The following is a 20,600-nucleotide window of genomic DNA, read 5'->3' as shown; positions in this document are numbered from 1 at the left end:
AGCATCATAGAATGCCAATTTAATAGAAGAAAGTATTCTTGCATTGAGGGAGTACTTGAGTGGAGGCCCAATGTCCTTCTGCTACCTTAATACTTGACCTATAAATATAGGCACATAGATCTATTTCCCCAACCTCATATATAAATATATTTGCATATGTACATGTCTTTATCTAGACCACTATAAATGCCCTTTGCCTCCCAGCTGTTTCCTCTAATCCCATTATCATGCTCAGTACCCACCAGGGTTTCAGCAATTCCTCTTTGTTACATTACCCTTAATCATGCCTCCCACACCCACCTCGCCATCAATTTGGATCACTTGTTGTTCCCTTGTCCCTGGGTTTGTTAACACCACTTCCTTTCCTCCCACCTACCCTTCTCCCATGTCCCCCGGGAACTGTTGGTCCCATTTTCAAAGCATTCTCTTCCCACTAGAGCCCCTGATATCAGCTCCCCATTTCTTCCACCTCCCTCCCTCGCCGGCCTTCCCTCCCAACCCCTTGATAGGTTAGAGATTATTATTTTCATATCTTACATCGTCCTCCATCAACCCCACCACTTTTCTGTTGTACATCCCTCTGGGAGGGGGTTATAGATTGATCCTTGTGATTGATTCCCCCTTTCTCCCCACACCCTCCCCTAATCCTCCTGGTATCTCTAATCTCATTGTTGACCCTGAGGGGTTTATCTATCCTGGATTCCATGTGTTGTGGGCTCTTATCTGTAGCAGTGTGCATGTTCTGGTCTAATCTGATCTGTAAGGTAGAATTGAGGTCATGAAAATGGGGTGAAGGTAGCACCAAAGAACTACAGGAAAGTAGTGTGTTTCATCCGTGCTATACTGCATCCAGACTGGCTCATCTCTTCCCTGTGACCCCCCTGTGAAGGGATGTCCAATTGTCTACAAATGGGCATTGGGTCTTCACTCCATGCCCCGCCCCATTCACTTTGGGTATGGTTTTGTTCTGGGTCTTAGATGCCTAATACCTGATCCCATGGACACCTCATGATCACACAGGCTGGTGTGCTTCTTCCATGTGGGTTTTGTTATTTCTTAGCTAGATGGCCGCTTGTTTATCTTCAGGCCTTTAAGACCCCAGATACTACATCTTTTGATAACTGGGCACCATCAGTTTTCTTCACATTTGCTTACGCACCTATTTTGTCTTCAGCGATCGTGTTGGGAAGGTGAGCATCAGAGTGCTGGATTGTTAGAACAAAGTGTTCTTGTGTTAAGGGAGTACTTGAGTCAAGGCCCAATGTTCATCTGCAACCCTAATTCTTAAGATATAGATATGAGTACATAGTTCTATTGCCTTCTCATTTTACATACATACAGGCATGTACATATGTAAATATATCTTTTCATATATTTACATATGTACATGCCTGTATTTAGGCCTCTATAAATGTCCTTTACCTCCTAGTCCTTTATTTCCTTTTACTTTCCTCTTGCCCCACCATCATGCTCAGCCTTCATTCGGGTTTAGTGATTCCTTGCTGCTATATTGCCCTTGATTAAGCCCCACCAGAAATCCCTATGACTTTCCTTCCATTGATTTTAGTTCACTTGTTGTTCCCTTGTCCCTGGGTTGATCTCCCAACTCCACTTCCTTACTCCCACCTCCCCTTTTCTTGTAGTCCCCCTGGAAACATTGATCCCATTCTTTTCATCTCCGAATTATTTATCCCACCTATCTTATCTAGAAAGACATGCAGATAAATTAATAAGTGCAAAAATCAGGCAAAGCCAAATAAAACAACAAAGGAAGTCAAGACCAACAAAACAATAAAAGAATAACAACAAAAAGAAAGCCACAGATAAAAATGGAAAAGCCTATAAATAGTTGAAGGTCTGTTTGTTGGCCTTTACAAGTGCTTTCCAGTCGAGTCTGATGGGGTACCACACTGTCTACAAAGTCTATTTTTGGCATTCCCCAGGAGTTTCATCACTCTGCTCCCCTTGCTGCCTTTAGTGTTTCATCCCAGCGTGATGGGGTAAGATTTGCACAATTCCTGCACTGTGTCTCCAGTGTTGTCCCCCGCAGCACTATGGTTTAGTGAGGGATGTCATGTCTCGTGGTGGGGCTGGCCCTATGGTCTTCTCTGTGCCTTGACTGCTCTGAGCATGAATATCATCCTCGGGACCTGGTGTAAGCCGCCTTTTCTAGACCCAAGCTGAAAGCTGGGAACCCATTAAACAGCCGATGAGCATATTCTCTGGATGCAAAAAGGGATGGAGACATTTGAACACTCTCTAGCTCCAGCAGTTCAAACAGGAGAGAGCCCATAACCTGCCCATTAAGGTATTTTATACTTATTTTTTACTAATTTCCAACAAGATTCTTTAACTCATAGCAGGTAAGGTGCAGGAAACTAGCAAGAAGAATTCACTCTTTTATCAATATGCATTGCACACTTACTTTTTGCCAGACACTGTTCTGAGGGCTGGGCTACAAGGTGAACATCCCAACAAGGTCCTTGTCTTCACTGAGCTGCCTCCCTCCTTCAGAACCCTAGTCCACATGCATCAGAATCAGATCTATGTTTAGATCCTGGCCCAAGCCACATACTACGCCTATTACAGATTATACACAGAGTAATCCAATAGGACCAAGTAGACGTAGAAGTGCCCCATAAAGTTTCCAAAACTGAAATCCTTATGGAAGAACACTGTATACACACACATTCTGCCCACCTCCCCACCCCCACCCACTGCAAATTAGCTGGTAGGTTAAGAAATGCCTACTTTTGATAGAGTTGATAGAGTTGCCAAGAGCTCATCCACAGGGCCGCCACAGCTCCTTTAGCTTGGTGCCCAAAGAATCTATTTTTCAACCTCCATACCACACACTCTAGGTTTTTCCGATGAAATTTTTCTCTGACCACATTTTAATGCACAGTGATCTTTGTAACACAGCCGAAACTAACAACGGGTATTTGTATCAGGAGGGGATTAGAGTCTGAACATCAGACCCCATAAAGGTCACCCGAGTCTTGTCTTCTTCTCCAGGCCAGCTGGAGTCTAGGATTTCTCACCATTTCCAGGGAGGAGGCCATCTCTGCTGCTGCTGCTGCTGCCTTTACTGGCAATAAATGAGCATCCATAAACACAAGATTACTTCAGGTAAGGACTATGATGGCAATTCCACTGACTTTGAACATTTTCCGCTTCAATACGTGAACAAAAGCATAATTCCTCCCCACCCCACATTACTACTGGGTGAGTTATACCTTAAAATACCTTCCTACAAATCATCTATTGGAATTTGCCTTGATAACACTGATTGGAAGCCTAAAATATGACAAGCTACAAAGGCTGTCTTGATTTTTCTTCTATTCAGTTTTAAGAGGATTGGGGGTAAGGATCTTATTAACGCTTCAATAGGCAGGCCCAAGTTTGAGATGCTCTTACATTTAAACAGTCACTGGCATCCACTGGCATCCACTGTCCCTGGGGACTTTCCATCACACCCAGGGCCCTCCACCAAGGATGTCCCTTCTCTCTGTCCTGGACAGCCAGCCCTCTCAGTCTAATGCTGTGTGAGGTCATCTTCTCCAGTCTCGAGTTTCGCTTCCATGCACACGGTGTGGACTACAGAAGAGGAGAGAGCAATAGGGCTGAGGATGAGAACAGAGCACCGGGACAGTTTTCCCACTTCCTCACTGACAGACTCTGCTGGTGCCCACAGCCGGGTCTACAGAGCAGTGGACTACAGCTTCCTCAGACCTGTCCTTCCTACGCAAGTGGCACGCTGCTCCTCATCCCACAGCCCAGCCGGCCCCACTCCTGTGATGAAACAGAAAGTAATTACAATCTAGCCATCCTGAAATATAGTAAAGTTCATTTGAGTCTCCCGCTTTCCCATGGAAGATCAAATAATAAAATGAAAAGGGGGCAAGCAATCTTTTATCTATCAGGTCCCTCTCCCGCTGTCATTAGCAAAATGCTTTACAAAAATAAGCACCGCGCACATGTCTGCTTCAGGGCGAGCACCTGAGGGAAAAACACACCTGCATCAAAATGCACACTTCTGGATGGGATTTTAGAAATGTGTGCGTTGAAAGGGTCAGACCGGCTGAAAACAGAGTCTCTCACTAATCTGAAAGTCCATTTTGCTGTGGGCCCCCTAGAGTAGCCTTAGTGGGTTAAAGTTACAGGTAGATCAATCTCAAGGCTTTTATAGTACATGAGGAGAAAGGCTATGATACGAAAATAATTTAGAATCTATTATCAGGACATTGTAACAAAGGCAGACACTTCCATTATCCTTTATTTTTTCAAGTTTCCCAAGCCACCACCAAGCATACTCCCATTGCCTCTAATTCCATAGAATCCACTCCCTCAGTCCTCAGCGAGATCTTAAATACAGTGTAGACTGTATCCCCACAGTTCTCAAAGCGTCCAGCTTGACTTGTGAGCTATCTATACTGGATGGGGATTTGTTCTTAGAAACACCAATGCACATGCCAAGTCCTGTCTTTGTTCGATACTGTAATGCAGGTACTTTGGGGTAAAACAGACTGCTATGCACTGAGCCCTAACCAGCTTGCCCAACCCTACTTCCATGAGAATAAAGACGGAGCTCCACACCAACAATTTACAACCATCTGGCAAACTGTCCACCCACAGATGGTGGCTGCCAGGAGTTGAGTAGCACTTGTTGGTTTTTTTTAAATGACTGTTAACAGAACATAAAACAGGTGGTTACGGCACTATTTCTGGGCTTCAGATTAAAAGGTAAGTAAAAGCTGCAATTTGAAGGCAGTCAAACAGCACGTCTGTTAGCTCCAACATCTGGCATTTGAAAGACTTCAAAATTCTTTGGAGGAAAATCGAGAGAAGGGAGGAAAGGTAATAGGCATGATTATGAGGCTCAGCTGCTTTGCAATTTCCAATTCTTCAGGTACTGGCTTTTCCATGTCATTGCCATCCTATAATTTATGTATCTACCCTGAAGCTTCTTTACTTCCCGTTCCTCACCTCACGCCCCTAAAACAAAATTATACTTCAATCATAGGTTATAGAGTGAGAATCTCAGTACACCTTACATGTACCTGAGTATCCACCATATGTGGCCCCAAATACTGCATCCCATACCCTGCAGATTCAGAATGTCTGTCCCAACTTGCTAGAATTAACACCTAAATCTTTTTCTGTGACTTAAAACTCAGAACGGTGTTTAGCCGCCTTCTAAAATGGGACAGCCATTTGTGTTTCTATCAGCAAATTTAACCCAACAAATTTACCCTAAGAGAAAGGCACTGGATATCCGAGGACAGCTAAGCCTGTCCTTCCCACGGCTGACCCCACTCCCAACCTCCCACACAAATCCTTCCTCCTCTGTGAAGCTTTCCAGATAAACACACCCACACGCACGCACGATCCTTTCACAAAGTACATCTCATCATCTCAATTCCTTATCCCAGTTCACTATGTCCTGGATCCCCTTCCCCATAACCTTGGCACCCAATCGCTTTCCTTTCCACCCACACTGATATCCGAGCCAACACAATCCTGCTCCAAACCAAAAATGTCATTGCGGTCGAGACAACTTCAACAGACTTTAAAGGGCAGAGTGGAGCTGTTCTATAGGGTTTTCAAGGCTGCGAATCTCCAGACGCAAATGTCTGCATCTTTCTCTTGTGGAGCAGATGGATGGTGAGTTTAAACAGCTGACCTCTCAGCTAACAGTGGACACTTGACCACTGCACCACCACAGTTCTTTGGAGCCTGCCCCGCCCATTACCATTGAGTTAGCAACCCAACGCTTAACTCATGGAGGCACCAGGACCTTAAAATTAGCTGCTTCCTCCATCTGGAAAGGTCTTTGCCAACAGTTTTCATGTCTCATCCCCAAATATAATTCAAATCTTGGCTCGAATGTTACCCACCAAAGAGGCCTTCTGTGAATGCCTACTTGCAGTAAGACCTCCTTAGCCCAGACTCACCACTTCCATCATGTTCCTATCCCCGCCCATGTTTTACTTTACTTCAGGGGACTTCCTATTAGAGTGCCCTCCCCATTAGAACACAACACCTGTAAGTCAAAACACATGGAGATATCCACACCAGATTCTGACTAGGGGAAACCCGACTAAGATGTCTATAGGGATTGCGTGGTAAATGATTTCATAATGCAAACAAATACATGATCATAACAAAATTTAAAATATCATTGCTAAGTGAAAAATGTCAAGTTGAGCAACCCTGAGAAGTTTTTTAAAAATTACAGAAATATTTACACACGTAGGTGGTGCACCTTGGAAATGATCTGCACGAAGGGCACCCTGGACTCTGGTAGGATGTTGAGTGTGAGTGTGTGTGTTTCCTTTTCTTACATTTTCTAATTTCTTACTTTTCCTGCAAGGGTATATGTCACTTTTAAAAGGACCAAAATAATAATGAAGAAGTAATGCAGTTGATCAAAATACAAATACAAATAAATCAGTGGGGAAATTACAAGCAGCAAATTTAGAATAGCCGAATGACGAAATATAAATACTGCAAGCAGTATGTAATGGTCCTTTCTTTGTATCATAATATACAATGTGTACATTGACAAACAAGATTCTTATCTTCCCATTGACAACATGAAACAATCAAAATGATTACAGTTCCTCTCTTTGTCTTTGCCTACTATGGCACAAGGGCACCCTTCCAGCCAAGTGATGGCCTTGGTGTGTGGACAAGACTGTTGTTGTTGTGACTGTCGGGGGTCACGGAGTCGATTCTCACTCAGAGCGACCCTGTGCACAAGAGAATGAAACACCACCCAGTCCTGCCCCACCGTCACAATTGTTCTCTCGTGTTTGAGCCCGCTGCTGCAGCCACTGTGTCAATTCATCTTGCTAACCGCCCTCCTCCTTTTTGATATCCCCGGCCAGAGACTTGTCTTGTCTGATAACATGTTCAAAGCACGTGAAACGAAGTCTCGCCAACCTTTCTTTTAAACAGCATTCTGGCTGCACTTCCCCTGGGACAGACTTGTTAGTTAATTTGGCAGACCATGCTACTTTCAGTCTTCTTTGCCAGCACCATCATTCAAATGCACCCATGCTTCTTCAGTCTTTACGCAATGTCCAACCTTCACATGTATACACGGTGAATAAAAACACCAGGTCCACCTTAGTCTTCAAAGTGACAACCTTGCTCTTCAGTGCTGACGCAGAGTTACCCAATGCAATGCACCCTTTGATCTCTTGACCACTGCTTCCATGAGTATTGACTGTGGATCTAAGCAACATAGATTCCTTGGCAACTTCAATCTTTTCTCTGTTCATCATGATGTTACCCATTCGTCCAATTGTGAGGATTTGAGTTTTCTTTACACTGAGTTGCTGAGATCCATAAGACAGTGAAGACAAGATATCAAAATGTAGAAAGATTTTTCTACTTATTTTTGAACCTTCCCCCAGTTATTAAAACATAAAATTGAAAAGAGTTAGTTTCTTGTCATCGTATCATGTGATTAAGGTTATGAGGTTAGTTGCCAAAAATGTTGATCTGCCACTGAGGCTGGATCCACTATATGCAAAATGTGCACATAAAACTTCTAGCACATTTCTTCCAGAAATGACATGAAACTAGTATCTGCAAGAGCATTCAGGATCATTGTCATGTAATTTCTGGCACTGTGATTTGCACTGTTATTCATAAACAACATAGACTAGATACATTCTTTTAAAGGTCTATGTCGTACGAAGTAAACCAAAAAAGCATTTTATCATATGGCCAGGGGTGTTACTTAAATCTGCCAATCACAGTTATATATTTGTTCCAACAAAACCAGCACTTCCCAGGCAGAAAGCAGATGTTTTGAGAATAGGGCAACAAATGTACAAATGTGCTTGACACAATGGATGGATGGATGGATTGTGATAAGAGTTGTACGAACCCCCAATAAAATGATTTTTTAAAAAGCCCAGCATTTCAAGCATATTTCATATGACATGCTGGAAATGGCTAATCTGTAATGCTGTAGCAATTATTTCCCAGGAGCCGCTATTAAGAAGTTTGGTTTTCAGTCAAATAATAACAAGTTTAGCAATAGTAATAACGCAAAGATTTTTCTAGCAAATTTTGGCAAACCAGGAAACCGGGATATATTACACTTCTAGTTCTGATCCGGCAAAAGTAGTCTCCGCCCCTTAAAAAAAAAGACAGTAAAGCAGTAAATAAAAGGAAATAAGCTACTTAAGTAACAAGAGAAGAGGCAACAGTTATTCAAGAGATGTCAATAGACATTTGAAGGAGAAAAGCATACTTAAAGCAGGTAAGGAGGCAATGTAGAGTGGAAAAGGAGGAAACACCTCTGTCTTTTCCATGTGTCTGTCGCAGCACAGCTCCAGAAGAAACCCCTCAGAACTTGGAGGCTCATGGGAACGGATGAAGGTACAATGCTGAAAATGGGCACCAGATGAAAGTCTCTTCACCCCGACCCAGAATCACATCCCCACTCCAGACATGTGTAGCAGAATGGAAAATCTAAACCACAGGGGCTCCAGGCTGGTGAATATCAAGAACAGTGAAGTCATAAAAGCCACAGACCAAAATCAGGGAGATTGAGCAAAATTCTCAACCCTAAGAGACATAAATCTTTCAAATGAAAAGCCCACCAAGTGCTCGGCAACATGAATGTAAGAGGGAGGTGGGGAGAGACTATGTAAGGTCTTTACGATGAATTTGTGGAACCTATATGAAAAAGAGGAGCAGGACATTACAAATTCACAAAGCCTCATAAAAAGGACCAGAAAATAAACTGGCACCAAAGTTGGTTCTCAATATGAAACTGGAAAGAGGAACATAACGGAGTCTTCAGAATTCTGCAAATAAATCATTTCTATCTGATAATTTTATACCCAGACAACTTATCATTCAAAAGAGTAGAAAGGGTGTTTTAAGAAATGCAAAGACTAAAATAAATTCACCTCATATGAACTACTGGAGAACACACTCCAACAAGAGGAGGAATCGGCCAAGAGAGAGGAATAAAAGAGATCCAAAAATAGCAGCCCTAATGCAGGGAGCAGCAGAGAAGACCAGCGCGTCAAGCTAGGTATTATTAGGCCAAATTAGAGGAGGACCCAGGTGCCAAAAGAATAGCGTTCGAGACTAAGGTGTGACTTAAGAGATCTGTTTTATTGGTGTAGCAAAAACACATTGAAAGGGGCTTGATAAAATGTGTTTGAACATATTTAGAAGGTGCAATAAAAACAAGACAAATCCAGAAAAAATAAAAGACTACACAAAGAAAGATATGCAATTATAGTACAGTATTTGGCATAGCAAAAAATAGTATTTTCATTCTGATAAAAATATTTAACTTAATAGTGTATTTAATCTCAAAAGTATAATAATTATTTTGTGTGAGTGAGTGAGTGAAGGAAAGGTACAAAATAGTTAAACTCTCATCTACCATACTCCCAAAGTCAACACATGTAATCTAAAGTGTATGAACCCAGAAAAAACAAAGTGCACAGAGACAGAAGTGGGATTTCAGAAAGTTCGTGGAAAAATGGAATTCAAAGATAATGGAATTTCTCACAAACTTTTGAAGTCCCTAACACCAAAAGAAACAGCTTAAAGAAGTTTTAAATGAGTTTCCTCTAAAGGGGAAGTCTTAAGAGTGTGTCCACATCTGTTACATGCATCTAGATCACCCTGCATTTCAGTCGAATACTCACTTTAAGAGGAGAAGAAAAATTGTGCCCTATCATGCCTGTATTCCCCCAAACTTGCTGAACTGTCTTGTTAGAGACAGTGCTGCATCTTGTTTACTACTGGATTACCAGTGCCAAACACAATGCCTAGCAATAGTCAGTGAATTCTTGTTAAATAGAGGTGAAGCTTGAAAATCAAATCACCAATGGGTGTTAAGGTAACATGAAGGCATTTACTAATGCATTTTCATGTGTGATGCTTCCAGTAAAATACGTAGCTTCCTAATCTATAAGGTGCCCCTGAACCAACCCAAACCATGGCATTTTCAATCACCTCACATTCATGTGAACGTTGGACACTGACATAGGAAGAATTGATGCTTTTGAGTTATGGATCTGGTGAAAAATACTAAAAATTGCCAAGGGCTACGGAAGAACAAACATATCTGCCCTAGAAGAAGTACAGCCAGAATGCTCCTTGGAAGAAGGATGGCGAAAACTTCACCTCACGTTTTGGACATGTTGTTAGCAGAAACCAGTCCCTGGAGAAGGACCTCATGTCTAGTAAAGTGGTGGGACAGCCAAAAAGAGGAAGACCACCATGGAGATGGACCGACACAGTAGCTCTAACAATATGCTCAAACAACAGGACCAGGCAGTGGATCACTCTTGTGCATGTGGGGTCATTGTGAGTCAAAACTCAAGCTCAGAGCAGGCTAAGGACCTGCCCCGGACCACACAGGTAACTAACGTGTTACTCAAGATAGATAATATGTGTCCCCAAATTAGTTGAGTTAAAATTTTTGTAGCCTTAAGTATGAATTCTACCCAGTTGTACATTATAGATAAATAGTACATAAGATATATACTCATTGCCATCTAATTTGTTATGCCTCGAAGTTACCCTATATGACAGTAGAACTGTCCCTGTGGGTTCCCAAGAGTGTACCTTTTTCCGAGACTAGCAAACCTAATTTTCTCTTGTGGAACAGGTGGTTTCAAACTGTGGACTCTGCAGTTAGCAGCCCGATGTGTACACCATTACACCACCAGACCTAATAAATGTCAAAATACAGACCACTGGGCATCATAAATACTGCTACTTGTTACAGTCCTCATCAAAACTTTCCTCACTTCAATGTGTGCATAGAATTCATGCTCTCTTATTTATTTTACATCTTTGTTTGGGGGGAGGAATTTTTGCCAACTTAGAACCATCTTTTTTCTTTCTTTCATTTTTTGCCTAAATTTCTGAAATAAGATAGAGAGATCATTAATTATTTATGAGTGGGCTTCAAAAAGGTCCTAGAAAAATTCTGTTTGCATTCAATTTTTCCAGGAATTTTTGAATCCCATACACACACACACACACACAATTTTTTTGTCTGTTTGCTTAAGTACAAAAAGATATAAAACTGAAAAGTTTCCCTCCCATTCCTGGCCTCGTTCACCAAGTCCCCCAGCACTCCCAAAGAGGTAACACACCCTGTTATTGCTAGGGACCTTCGAGCTGGTTCTGACTCATAGCGACCCCATGTACCCCGAGTGAAACCATGCCCAGTCCTGCGCCATCCACCCAACCGTGATCACACTGGTGCAGTAGCCTCTGATCCATCTCCTGCAGGGCTTCCTTGTTTGCTTCCCTTCGACTTTACTAAACGTGGTGTCCTTTTCCAGGGACTGGCCACTCCTGATGACCAAAGTACACATGATGAAGTTTCGCCATCCTCATTTCTAAGGCTGGTTCTGGCTGTAATTCTTCCAAGACAAAATTGTTGGCTCTCCTGGAAGTCCACAGAACTTCCAATATTCTTCCAAAGCACCATAATTCAAATGCATTGGTTCTTCTTTATCCTATGTCCAACTTCCACATGCATATGAAGTGACTGAAAAGATAAGCCTTTAGTAAGGCGCACCTTAGTCTTCAAGGTCTTCTTGTAGGGCAGATTTACCCAACAAAATGAATTGTCCAGTTTTTAATGTGGCTTCCATGAACACTGATTGTGGACCTAAGCAAGACAAAATCCGTGACTTCAACCTTTTCTCCATTAACCATGATGTTACCTATTGGTCCAGTTGTGGAGATTGTTTTCTTTACACTGAATTGTAATTCCTATTGAAGGCTCTAATCTGTGGTCTTTATCAGCACATATTTCAAATCCTCCTTCCAAATGTCTGGTCAGAGGTGGGGAAGGGCTTCCAGGCTCCCAGCACAACCTTCTCTCTGCCAGCAAGTTGATTCCTACCCTTAAGGACAGAGAACTCTGTGGGTTTCCAAGGTTATAAATCTTTACGAAAACAGAAAGCCTCTCTTTCCCCCAAGAAGCAGCTAGTAGTTTCAAACTGCTGACCTTGTGGTTAGCAGCCCAATGTGTATCCCACAACACCGAGCAATCCACTATGCCACTAGGGCTCCTTAGCACAACCTTCAAAACCATGGCATCAATGTGACTCATAGTGATCCCCTGTGGGTTTACAAGAATGTTTAACTGTTTTCAGGAGTAGAAAACACAGTCTTTCTCCTAGGTAGCTGGTGGTGGTCTTGAACTGCCAACCACACAGATTGTATAGGCCAATGTGTAACCACTACACCACCAGGGCTCCCTTAGTTTTAGCTTTACTTCATGTCTTCACCTTTTTATCCACACAAATGGACACCTGTGTGACATAAATGTTTGCTTTTTTAAAACTTAATGAATCTTGGAGGTAGGTCCTTATCAGGACACAAAGATTTATATATTCCATTATATAGATATATAATGTCTTGTCAATTAATCTACGCTATTTCTATTTTCTATTAAACTATACTGAAATGATAAAATATATAGGCATCTGTTGCCCAGTTTAAATTGTATCTGATCAATTCCTAGAAGGGACCTAACGATAAGGCTATGTAAGTTTATAATAGTCACAGAACTTGTCAACTCTCTTTCCAAAGTGTCATACCAGTTTAAGCTCATACTAGTGATGTACAAGAGTTCCAGTTTCCCACACCAGACTGGAGTTTGGCTTATCAAAAGGAAGATGTGTCTTGCTACATTTCCATTTGTGCGTCTCTCCTTTGAAGGCAATCGGTTATTCTTATTAACTATATACTTATAATTTGTATAAATGAACCAATTTAGTTTCATCTTAATTGTCAAGGGAATAATTTGTTTATATAAATTATTGTGGGGGTGTTCTTACAGTTCTTATAACAATCCATACATCAAGTGTATGAAGCCCATTTGTATATCTGTTGCCATAATTTTCAAAACATTTTCTTTCTACTTGAGCCCTTGGTACAGCTCCTCTTTTTTTCCTTCCCTCCCATCCTTGTGAACCCTTGATAAATTAGGGTTATCATTTTCATATTTTATACCATCTGCTGTCTCCCTTCACCCATGTTTCTGTTGTTTGTCCCCTCGTGGGGGCGTGTTATACGACTCCCCTTTTCTCCCCCTTCTTCCCCCTCTTTTCTCCTATCCTCTTGATGTGGCTACTCCCATTACTGTTCCTTAGGGCTTTATCTGTCCTGGATTCCGTGTGTCCAGAGTTCTTAACTGTACCGGTGTACATCCTCTAGTCTGGTCTAGCCAGATTGGTAAGGCAGAACTGGGGTCATGAGAGTGGGAGGGGGAGGAAGCATTAAGGAACTAGAGGAATGTTGCATGTTTCATTGGTGCTATACTGCCTCCTGGCTGAATGATCCTTTCCTTGTGACCCTTCTGTGAGGGGATGTCCAATTGTTTACAGATGGGCTTTGGGTCTCCACTCCAAATCACATCGTTTGCATCAATATGATTGTTTGTTTGGGTCTTCTGTTGCGTGATACCTGATCCCATCAACACCTTGTGATCACACAGCCTGGTGTTTCTTCATGTGGGCTTTGTTACTTCCTTGCTAGATGGCTGCTTGTTTAACTTCAAGCCTTTAAGACCCCAGACGCTCTATCTTTTAATAGCTGGGAACCATCAGCTTTCTTCACATTTGCTTATCTGTCTTCAGCCATCTTGTCAGGGAAGGTGAACATCACAGAATCCCAGGTTATTAGAACAAAGTGTTCTTGCGTTGATGGAGGTTCCTAAGCACACATAACTCTGACCCAGACCATCTGGGCATAGAACATAGGGGCGAAACATGCCCTTGTGTCTCATTTCCATTGAAACTCATTTTCTGAGGCCACTTTCTCTGATGGGTCTTACCCAGTTGAGTTGAGAAAGCTGTCATATAATGCTGTGGGTTTTGAATTAAGAGAGTAGAATCTGACTTCTGACTCCACCACAAATACTGTAAGGGTTTGAATTAACAAACTTTCCAGAGCTTTACATTATGTATCTGTAAGGCATAAAATAGATTCTCTCTATCTGATGTCGCATTTACTTTGGACAGGTTATCAGGAAGGATCTTTGAGCTGGAAAAGAACGTCAAGCTTGGTACAGAGTCACCAAAAAACAGGACGTCCCTCGAGGAGGCAAATGGACATAGTGGTTGTAACCATGGGATCAAATATAGCAACTGTGAGGATGGTGCGGGATTGGGAAGGTCTTCACTGTTGTACGTAGTCAATAAGCCAAAGCCGACTCCACGGCATTACCAGGGCTTGAATAATGAGGGACAACTCAGCTGGTGTTGTACCACTACGTGGCCAATCGTGAGCACCAAGTAAACTTTAAAACTGTGTTATCACTGGTCACAAAACTTCAAGTGGCTGCTCAAGCAACATCAAGTCATTTTTGTGGAAGAAATTCTCTCTTGGAATGTCACTTCCAGAAAGCACCCCCACCCCCCCCACTCCCACTTCCCTCAATCTAGGACTTGCGAGCTTCCAAGTCAAGGAGAAGGAAGAGGGTTGAAGGGGAAGCACTTCCAGCCACCTTGCTGGCTCAGCTGCCATCTCTTTCACTATTCTGAAGAAAGACTGCCAACCAAGTCATGTTCAGAAAGAGGTTAATATGAAGAGTTATTTTTGAAAGCCATATTAAAATAAGTGTACAGTGAACCCTCGCCACTTCGCGCTTCGACTTCCGCGGCTTCACTCTATCGCGATTTTTGCGGAACAGCGCATGCTCTGTCATTACTGCCACTGATTGGCTCATACTGTACACGCTTGATGCCACAAATAATATAATAAATAATAAATGATCATTGTAACGTCCAAAATGTTTTACTGTATTTTCCCTTTTTCGTTTAATAAATTGGGTAATACGAGTGTAATAGTGACTAAAGGGTGTTTTTTCATGTCCTCTATGCTCTAACTACGAAAATATTTGATTTACAAATAAGGAATCCTACTTCGCGGAATTTCATTTATCACGATAGAGTCTAGAACTGATTAACCGCGATAAATGAGGGTTCACTGTATTCTGAACCAAACAAATACACACACCAGAAATGTAGTTGGCTTATAAGGAGCTTGTCTTAACACTAAGAATATACACATCTAACTCCCTCATTAATTTAGGAACCTTTTGAAGGCATAATTTTTCTGAACTCTTTGAAGGTGGTTTTGTGCATTCACCTTCATAGCCCCGTGGCTCAGCCCATACCTGACAGACAGAAGTCCCTCAAATGTATGGAATAGGAAAAATACATACGAAATCTTTAAACTTTATTTCACAGTGGGCCTCTCTTAAACATAACCAGACTTATTTTTCTTCATTCAAACTTGCTATATTTTTTTGCTACCATAGTTTTCTCTGGCCTTTCTGGTACATCTGGACTTCAGTGTACTTCATCAGCTCTCTGAGCAGAAAATGAAATGTTTTGTCTTGAGGGAATACTATTCTCATAGTTTATAAAATTGGCAGTTCTTCTTTTATATATTTTCCACTGGAATGAAAAAACAGCTTAAGTATGTTACAATTGTTTCAGCAAAGTTAGAAGTTTGATTGTATTTACGAATGCTGGCCCATTTGTGGCCACTTGCAACTAACTCTACCACCGTCAAGGTGTAATTGAGTTAGGGTTCGCGGAGTGCCTCTTCACGAAATAGAATCTCAAAATTAGCCATCTGGCAGACACTCTGTTAAACCCTAGAAGTAGAAATCTCTCTTGCAAAAAAAAAAGAACAGTAACACCCTACACCAGTTTTTATTTCTATTCATCTCCCAAGTGTGACCCTGGGATCCTGAAATATTCACAAAATAACTTTGCAGACATAAGGAATTCTCTAGTAAACCTTACTATTACCTGCACGAATTGCTGACCAGGCCCTTCAATATCACACAGGAATCTCTGATTCAAGTGTACTGGTTATAAATTATTCTCTATATTGCTTCTGAATCAATGGAAATGCAATCACCATAAAAATTCAGAGAACCAAGTTCCCTTTTCTCACAAAATTGATGTTGTGGTCAACAAAGGTGCTTTCACTGGGAAGGCTGACAGCTCTCACGCTGGTCCTAAGAGACAGTGACATTTGGGATGAGATATCTCCTGGACGCCAGCCCATCAGTATCCTGTCCCCACCCATTTAACATCCTCAGTCACGGGGACAAGCAATCACACACTTTTAAGTTACCATTTTGCTTTTGGGAGAGAACTGTTCCTAGTCAAAAACAGTACATAGACGCTCTGAACCAGTGGTTCTCAACCTTCCTCATGCCGCAACCCTTTCATATAGTTCCGCATGCTGTGGTGACCCCAACCATAAAATTATTTCCGTTGCTACTTCTTAACTGTAATTTTGCTACTGTTATGAATCGGGTGACCCCTCTGAAAGGGTTGTTAGGCCCCCAAAGAGGTCATGACCGACAGGTTGAGAGTCACTGCCTTAAACCATTTAATGTTCTAATTACAAAGACAGGTTAACTGTCTACCTGAGGTAGAATAAATGACATAGGCCCTGCTCTTGGATCGAAAGATCGTGTCTTAAAGTCTATTGAAGACACCATGTCAGGTCACCCAAAGTAACAGCCGAGCAGAGTCTATGAGAAATGGAGTACATCGTCACCCATATTGGAGGAGAGTTCCAAGTGACTTAACCTTTCCCAGTGTGCCTTAAAGGAGCACAGTTCGTAAAGGTAATGGGCTGGATGGTGTGGGGAAAAGAACCAATCTTTCCAGTCAGAGGGATGTGGTTCCAAGCCCACAGGTGAAGCCTACTCCTCACGGGACTTAAGGTAAATTATTCTTTCCAGTCAATCAGTCTAGATTCATCTCTGCATCTCCCGCCCTAACTGCTCTGCATATGGAAATATCATCTACGAGGACTCCTTAGAGATCATTAAAAGTTTTATCTACTCTGAAGACCTACTCGTTCTCCCAGTTTCATCCTTCCAGTGATTCTGGAAGCTCCTTGAGCACTCAGCAACAAGCATGTGGCCAGGATCGCAAGCCGGGATCCACAAGTCTCTAAGAGTTTCTTGACTTTCCTATGAAAATGTCAAAGTGGCTTGCAATTCCTATGTAATCTAAAATAAATTAATATAAGCTCTTCCTGGATCTGACCATCCACTCAAGCTCCAAGTTGTTGTTGTCAGTGAGTCCATTCTGACTGTGAGTGCCCCCCGCCTCCACCGCACCCGGCGTTGTGCAAGGCAGAACTACTCTGTGAGTTTTAGTTGTTTTAAGCAGAATGCCAGGCCTGGCTCTGGAGGAACCTCTCTGTAGGATTGACCTGCCAACATTTTGGATAGTCTAGTCCTTAACCATTTGAAGCCCCAACTGAACCCTTAAGCCATAAGTACTCCTGAACTATTCCAGTGTCCACACCTGCGTTTGTGCACGGTGTTGATGCAAACAGACCTTCTTCATAGAGCGAAGGTTCGTGAGGCAAAAGGCAGCAGCAACTTCAGTACATAAATGATGTGTTACAACTATGTCAAGTCCAGAAATCTCAGCGCATACCACAGCAACAAACGCATCCCTAGGGTAAAAACAAAGAAATGCCAGGGAACACAAATCATAGCACAGTGCAGAGTAGGACAGTCCTGGTAACCCCATTGATCATCTATTTGTCCTGGTTGATAGCATATATTTTGCGAACATTTTGCCAAACCAAGGCAATGTTGCAAATTGAATTTATTGACCAGGGGTGGGCTTTTTCCCCTTCTGTTATTAAGAATTCATATCCAGTTATGCATTTGTACATAATAACAGGAGCCCTGGTGTCCTAGTGGGCTAGCAGTGGGCCTGCAGTTAGCAGTTAGTTTGAAACCACCAGCCACATGGTGGGAGAAAGACAAGGCTTTTCAGTCCTATGAAAAGTTACTCTCGGGAACCCACAGTGGCAGTTCTACCTTGTCCAGTAGGGTTGCTGAATCAGAATCAACTCAGTGGCAGTGAGTTGGTTTTTATTTTCCTTTGGGGACCATAACAACAAGTTTACATAATAAAATTCACAGAGGGAAGTACTAGTAGCGAAGAGGGCTATACAGGCAAGATTGAGAAGCAGTGCTTTTCGATTCATTGTCAATACACTAAAAAATCAGAATACACACTAACAACTCTTAATGAATGTTAAGGGGCCTGCTGACTCATTCAGATGCAACAGAGGACTTGACTGGAAAATAACTATGTGACCTTCAACACACGTCTTTAAACTTGTCTGTCTGGCAGTCAGATGGGGATATGACAACACAGGTAGGTCATGAGCATATGTAATATTATTAATAAAAAGTACTTTGCAAACTGCCAAGTGCTAGGTGCCTGGTAGATGTTAGTGCTACTATTTTAAAGTAGTCCCTGTTTCTCATGGCTCCTTGAGGAAAAGGGCCCTTCTTTCACTCTTCTTTACCTCCTGGCACGCCAAAGGCTCTGCATCTAAAGCCACCAGTACAAAGTGCGAAGAGGAGCAGTCAAAATGCCCTTACCTCTGAAATAAGAGCCCAGTGACAAATCGCAGTTCTGTTTCCAATCTTGTTAACACCGGGGTGTGGTGTTACTGGGGCATTCATACTACATTGAGCATTTCCATTTGTTTCATTAAACTTTCAATACAGGCTTTGTTTGCTATGTCCTTGAAAAGAAAGATCTGAGCTCACTGAAAACAACACACCCACACACAGGATTATCCGAGATCCTCTTAACATCTGGCAAATTATTAAAAAGACGAGAACAAAATTAAGCATTCATATAGGCACCATACAAATTTTCATTGTCAAAAAGCCACAAAGTTGTCACTCTCTGGAAAAGATGATGAGCACTGAGAAGTGGCACGTAGACTAGTTACTAGAGTGATTCGCTCCAGCCAGAAGAGAGTAGATTTGAGCAGTGCCTAAAAAGCCAAAAGAGGGGCAGGGTAAGGGGCAGGGTAAGGGGCAGGGCGGCTCACGGAGCAATGCTGAAATCAACCTGAAATCTGCCCGCCTAGTCCTTTCTAATACTGACTCTCAAATTTCCCAAGTGTGCTTCCAAGTTGTTTGAATCAACTTGGAATTTCTTTTAAATACTGCTTTCATGTAATCCAAGATTGTTAGTGTTGTTAGCTTCAGTGAGAGCAGGTGTCATGGGCTGTCTGTTCACCCCTGCAGACATTGTGACTGGGACCAGTGAGACTTCAAAACTATTTTTATGTACTATTAGCTTTGCATCTCAAGACTGCCTTTAAAAATCAGATATAACTGAAACCTCCCAGGAGAATAACCAATGATAACTGGGAACTTGGAAAGATGTGATATTTTATTAACAGCCAGGCACACTGAAAGCGTTTCACAGGTAGAGAAAGTGAGGCGCATCTAAACCACACAGTCAAATCACAAAGCCTGGACGGTCATGGACCCCAGGTCAGAAAGTTTCCTGTTCATGTTACTTCGAAGGCCACCACCAACACCTTAAAATCTTAAGTACTATAGGGTGGCTCAACTCTGCCAGAGAGCATCCTTCCATCCCCACGTGATACAAGTCTTCCTGTGCCAACTGGGCGTGGGGAGGGGTGAGGGTCTCTTTATTATGAAACGCTGAAACCAGCACACTGCGTGTTTCTGAACCTTCTTCCCCTTTCTGAGTGTAGGGAAAGGTTTAGGAAAGACTTTAAAGGAGACAAATCTAAAATTTTCAACTTTACAGCAGGTGGAGAAATAAAAAGGACTGCAGAAGAAGGGTGCGTTTTCTGTCACTGAAACCAAGGCAGCTTCAGTCCTGGTTTGGGGGTTCTGCTTGGGAACTTGAGGCTGGTGTTTCCGAAACGAGAAGGGCTGCCTCACTTAAATGTCCGTGACTGGTAAATGAAACTCGCGATGGTTTAATATTTTGATAAAGTCCTGACAACTTCGTTTCACGCTTTTTTTTTTTTAAATCATTCTTGGAACATTTCAGTGAGATGGCAAAATGCCAAATTAAAGGGCAAGGCTCCAAAGCTTTTCCTTTGCTCCCCGGACCCTTACCCAAGTGGTTTTCTGATCGTGCCCTCGCCTTTGCTGATTGGCACGCGCAGCTCACAACTGTTTCCCATTAGGGCCGGCAGTGCGCCGGGGAAATGGCTTTTGACCGAACTTCGGGAGCAGACGCGCGCGAACAGGAACAGAAGGGGGAGGGGCGGGCGGCGAGCAGCTAGGTGCGCGGCTGAGCCGGCTGGAAAGCACACGTCCTCGGTCAGGAACTTGACCCAGGTTACACAGATTTAAGGAAGGATGGTGCGGCACACGGGGAACTAGCGAGGAGGAAGAAAGTTTAGGAATGAGGGAAAGAGAACACGAAGTGGGAAGTAAGCTGCACCCCAGCACTTGAGCGACCTGCAGGAGATGGCCAGGCCAGAAGCGAGCGTCGGCGCGGACCACCCCCTCAACCCTGCGGTTCCCACCTGGCAGCACCCCGGCTCGGAGCCGGAGTCTGGATGGTCCCTGGCCTCTCCTCTTCCTCTTCCTTGTCCCGGGAAGGGCTTCGGGGAGCGAAGAACCGGGAGAAGCTGTGCCAGGGGGCGCCGCCCCTCCTCCTGTTGCCGGACATCTCTCTGGGGCGGCCACCGACTCGGAGTCGTCGGCTGGGAGCTGGCGAGGCGAAGCCGTGCGTCGG

The 20,600-nt window shown here is 42.9% G+C and overlaps 1 protein-coding gene across 1 annotated transcript in view; it reads right to left on the bottom strand.

Annotated features, from left to right (window-relative positions):
* CRYBG3 (crystallin beta-gamma domain containing 3) overlaps positions 1 to 20,534 on the bottom strand; it is a 151,064-nt gene extending 130,530 nt beyond the window's left edge. Inside the window, exon 1 of the mRNA XM_045286223.1 lies at positions 20,389 to 20,534. Coding sequence (XP_045142158.1) covers positions 20,389 to 20,534 — 146 coding nt within the window. The remainder of the gene's footprint in view (positions 1 to 20,388) is intronic.
* Positions 20,535 to 20,600: the final 66 nt, after the last annotated feature.

Source organism: Echinops telfairi, unplaced genomic scaffold, assembly GCF_000313985.2.
Source record: "Echinops telfairi isolate 266 unplaced genomic scaffold, ASM31398v2 ScPeMD7_6;HRSCAF=24_1, whole genome shotgun sequence".
Taxonomy (NCBI): domain Eukaryota; kingdom Metazoa; phylum Chordata; class Mammalia; order Afrosoricida; family Tenrecidae; genus Echinops; species Echinops telfairi.
Note: the sequence above shows the minus strand (reverse complement) of the source record. Positions and strands in the feature narration are given on the sequence as shown.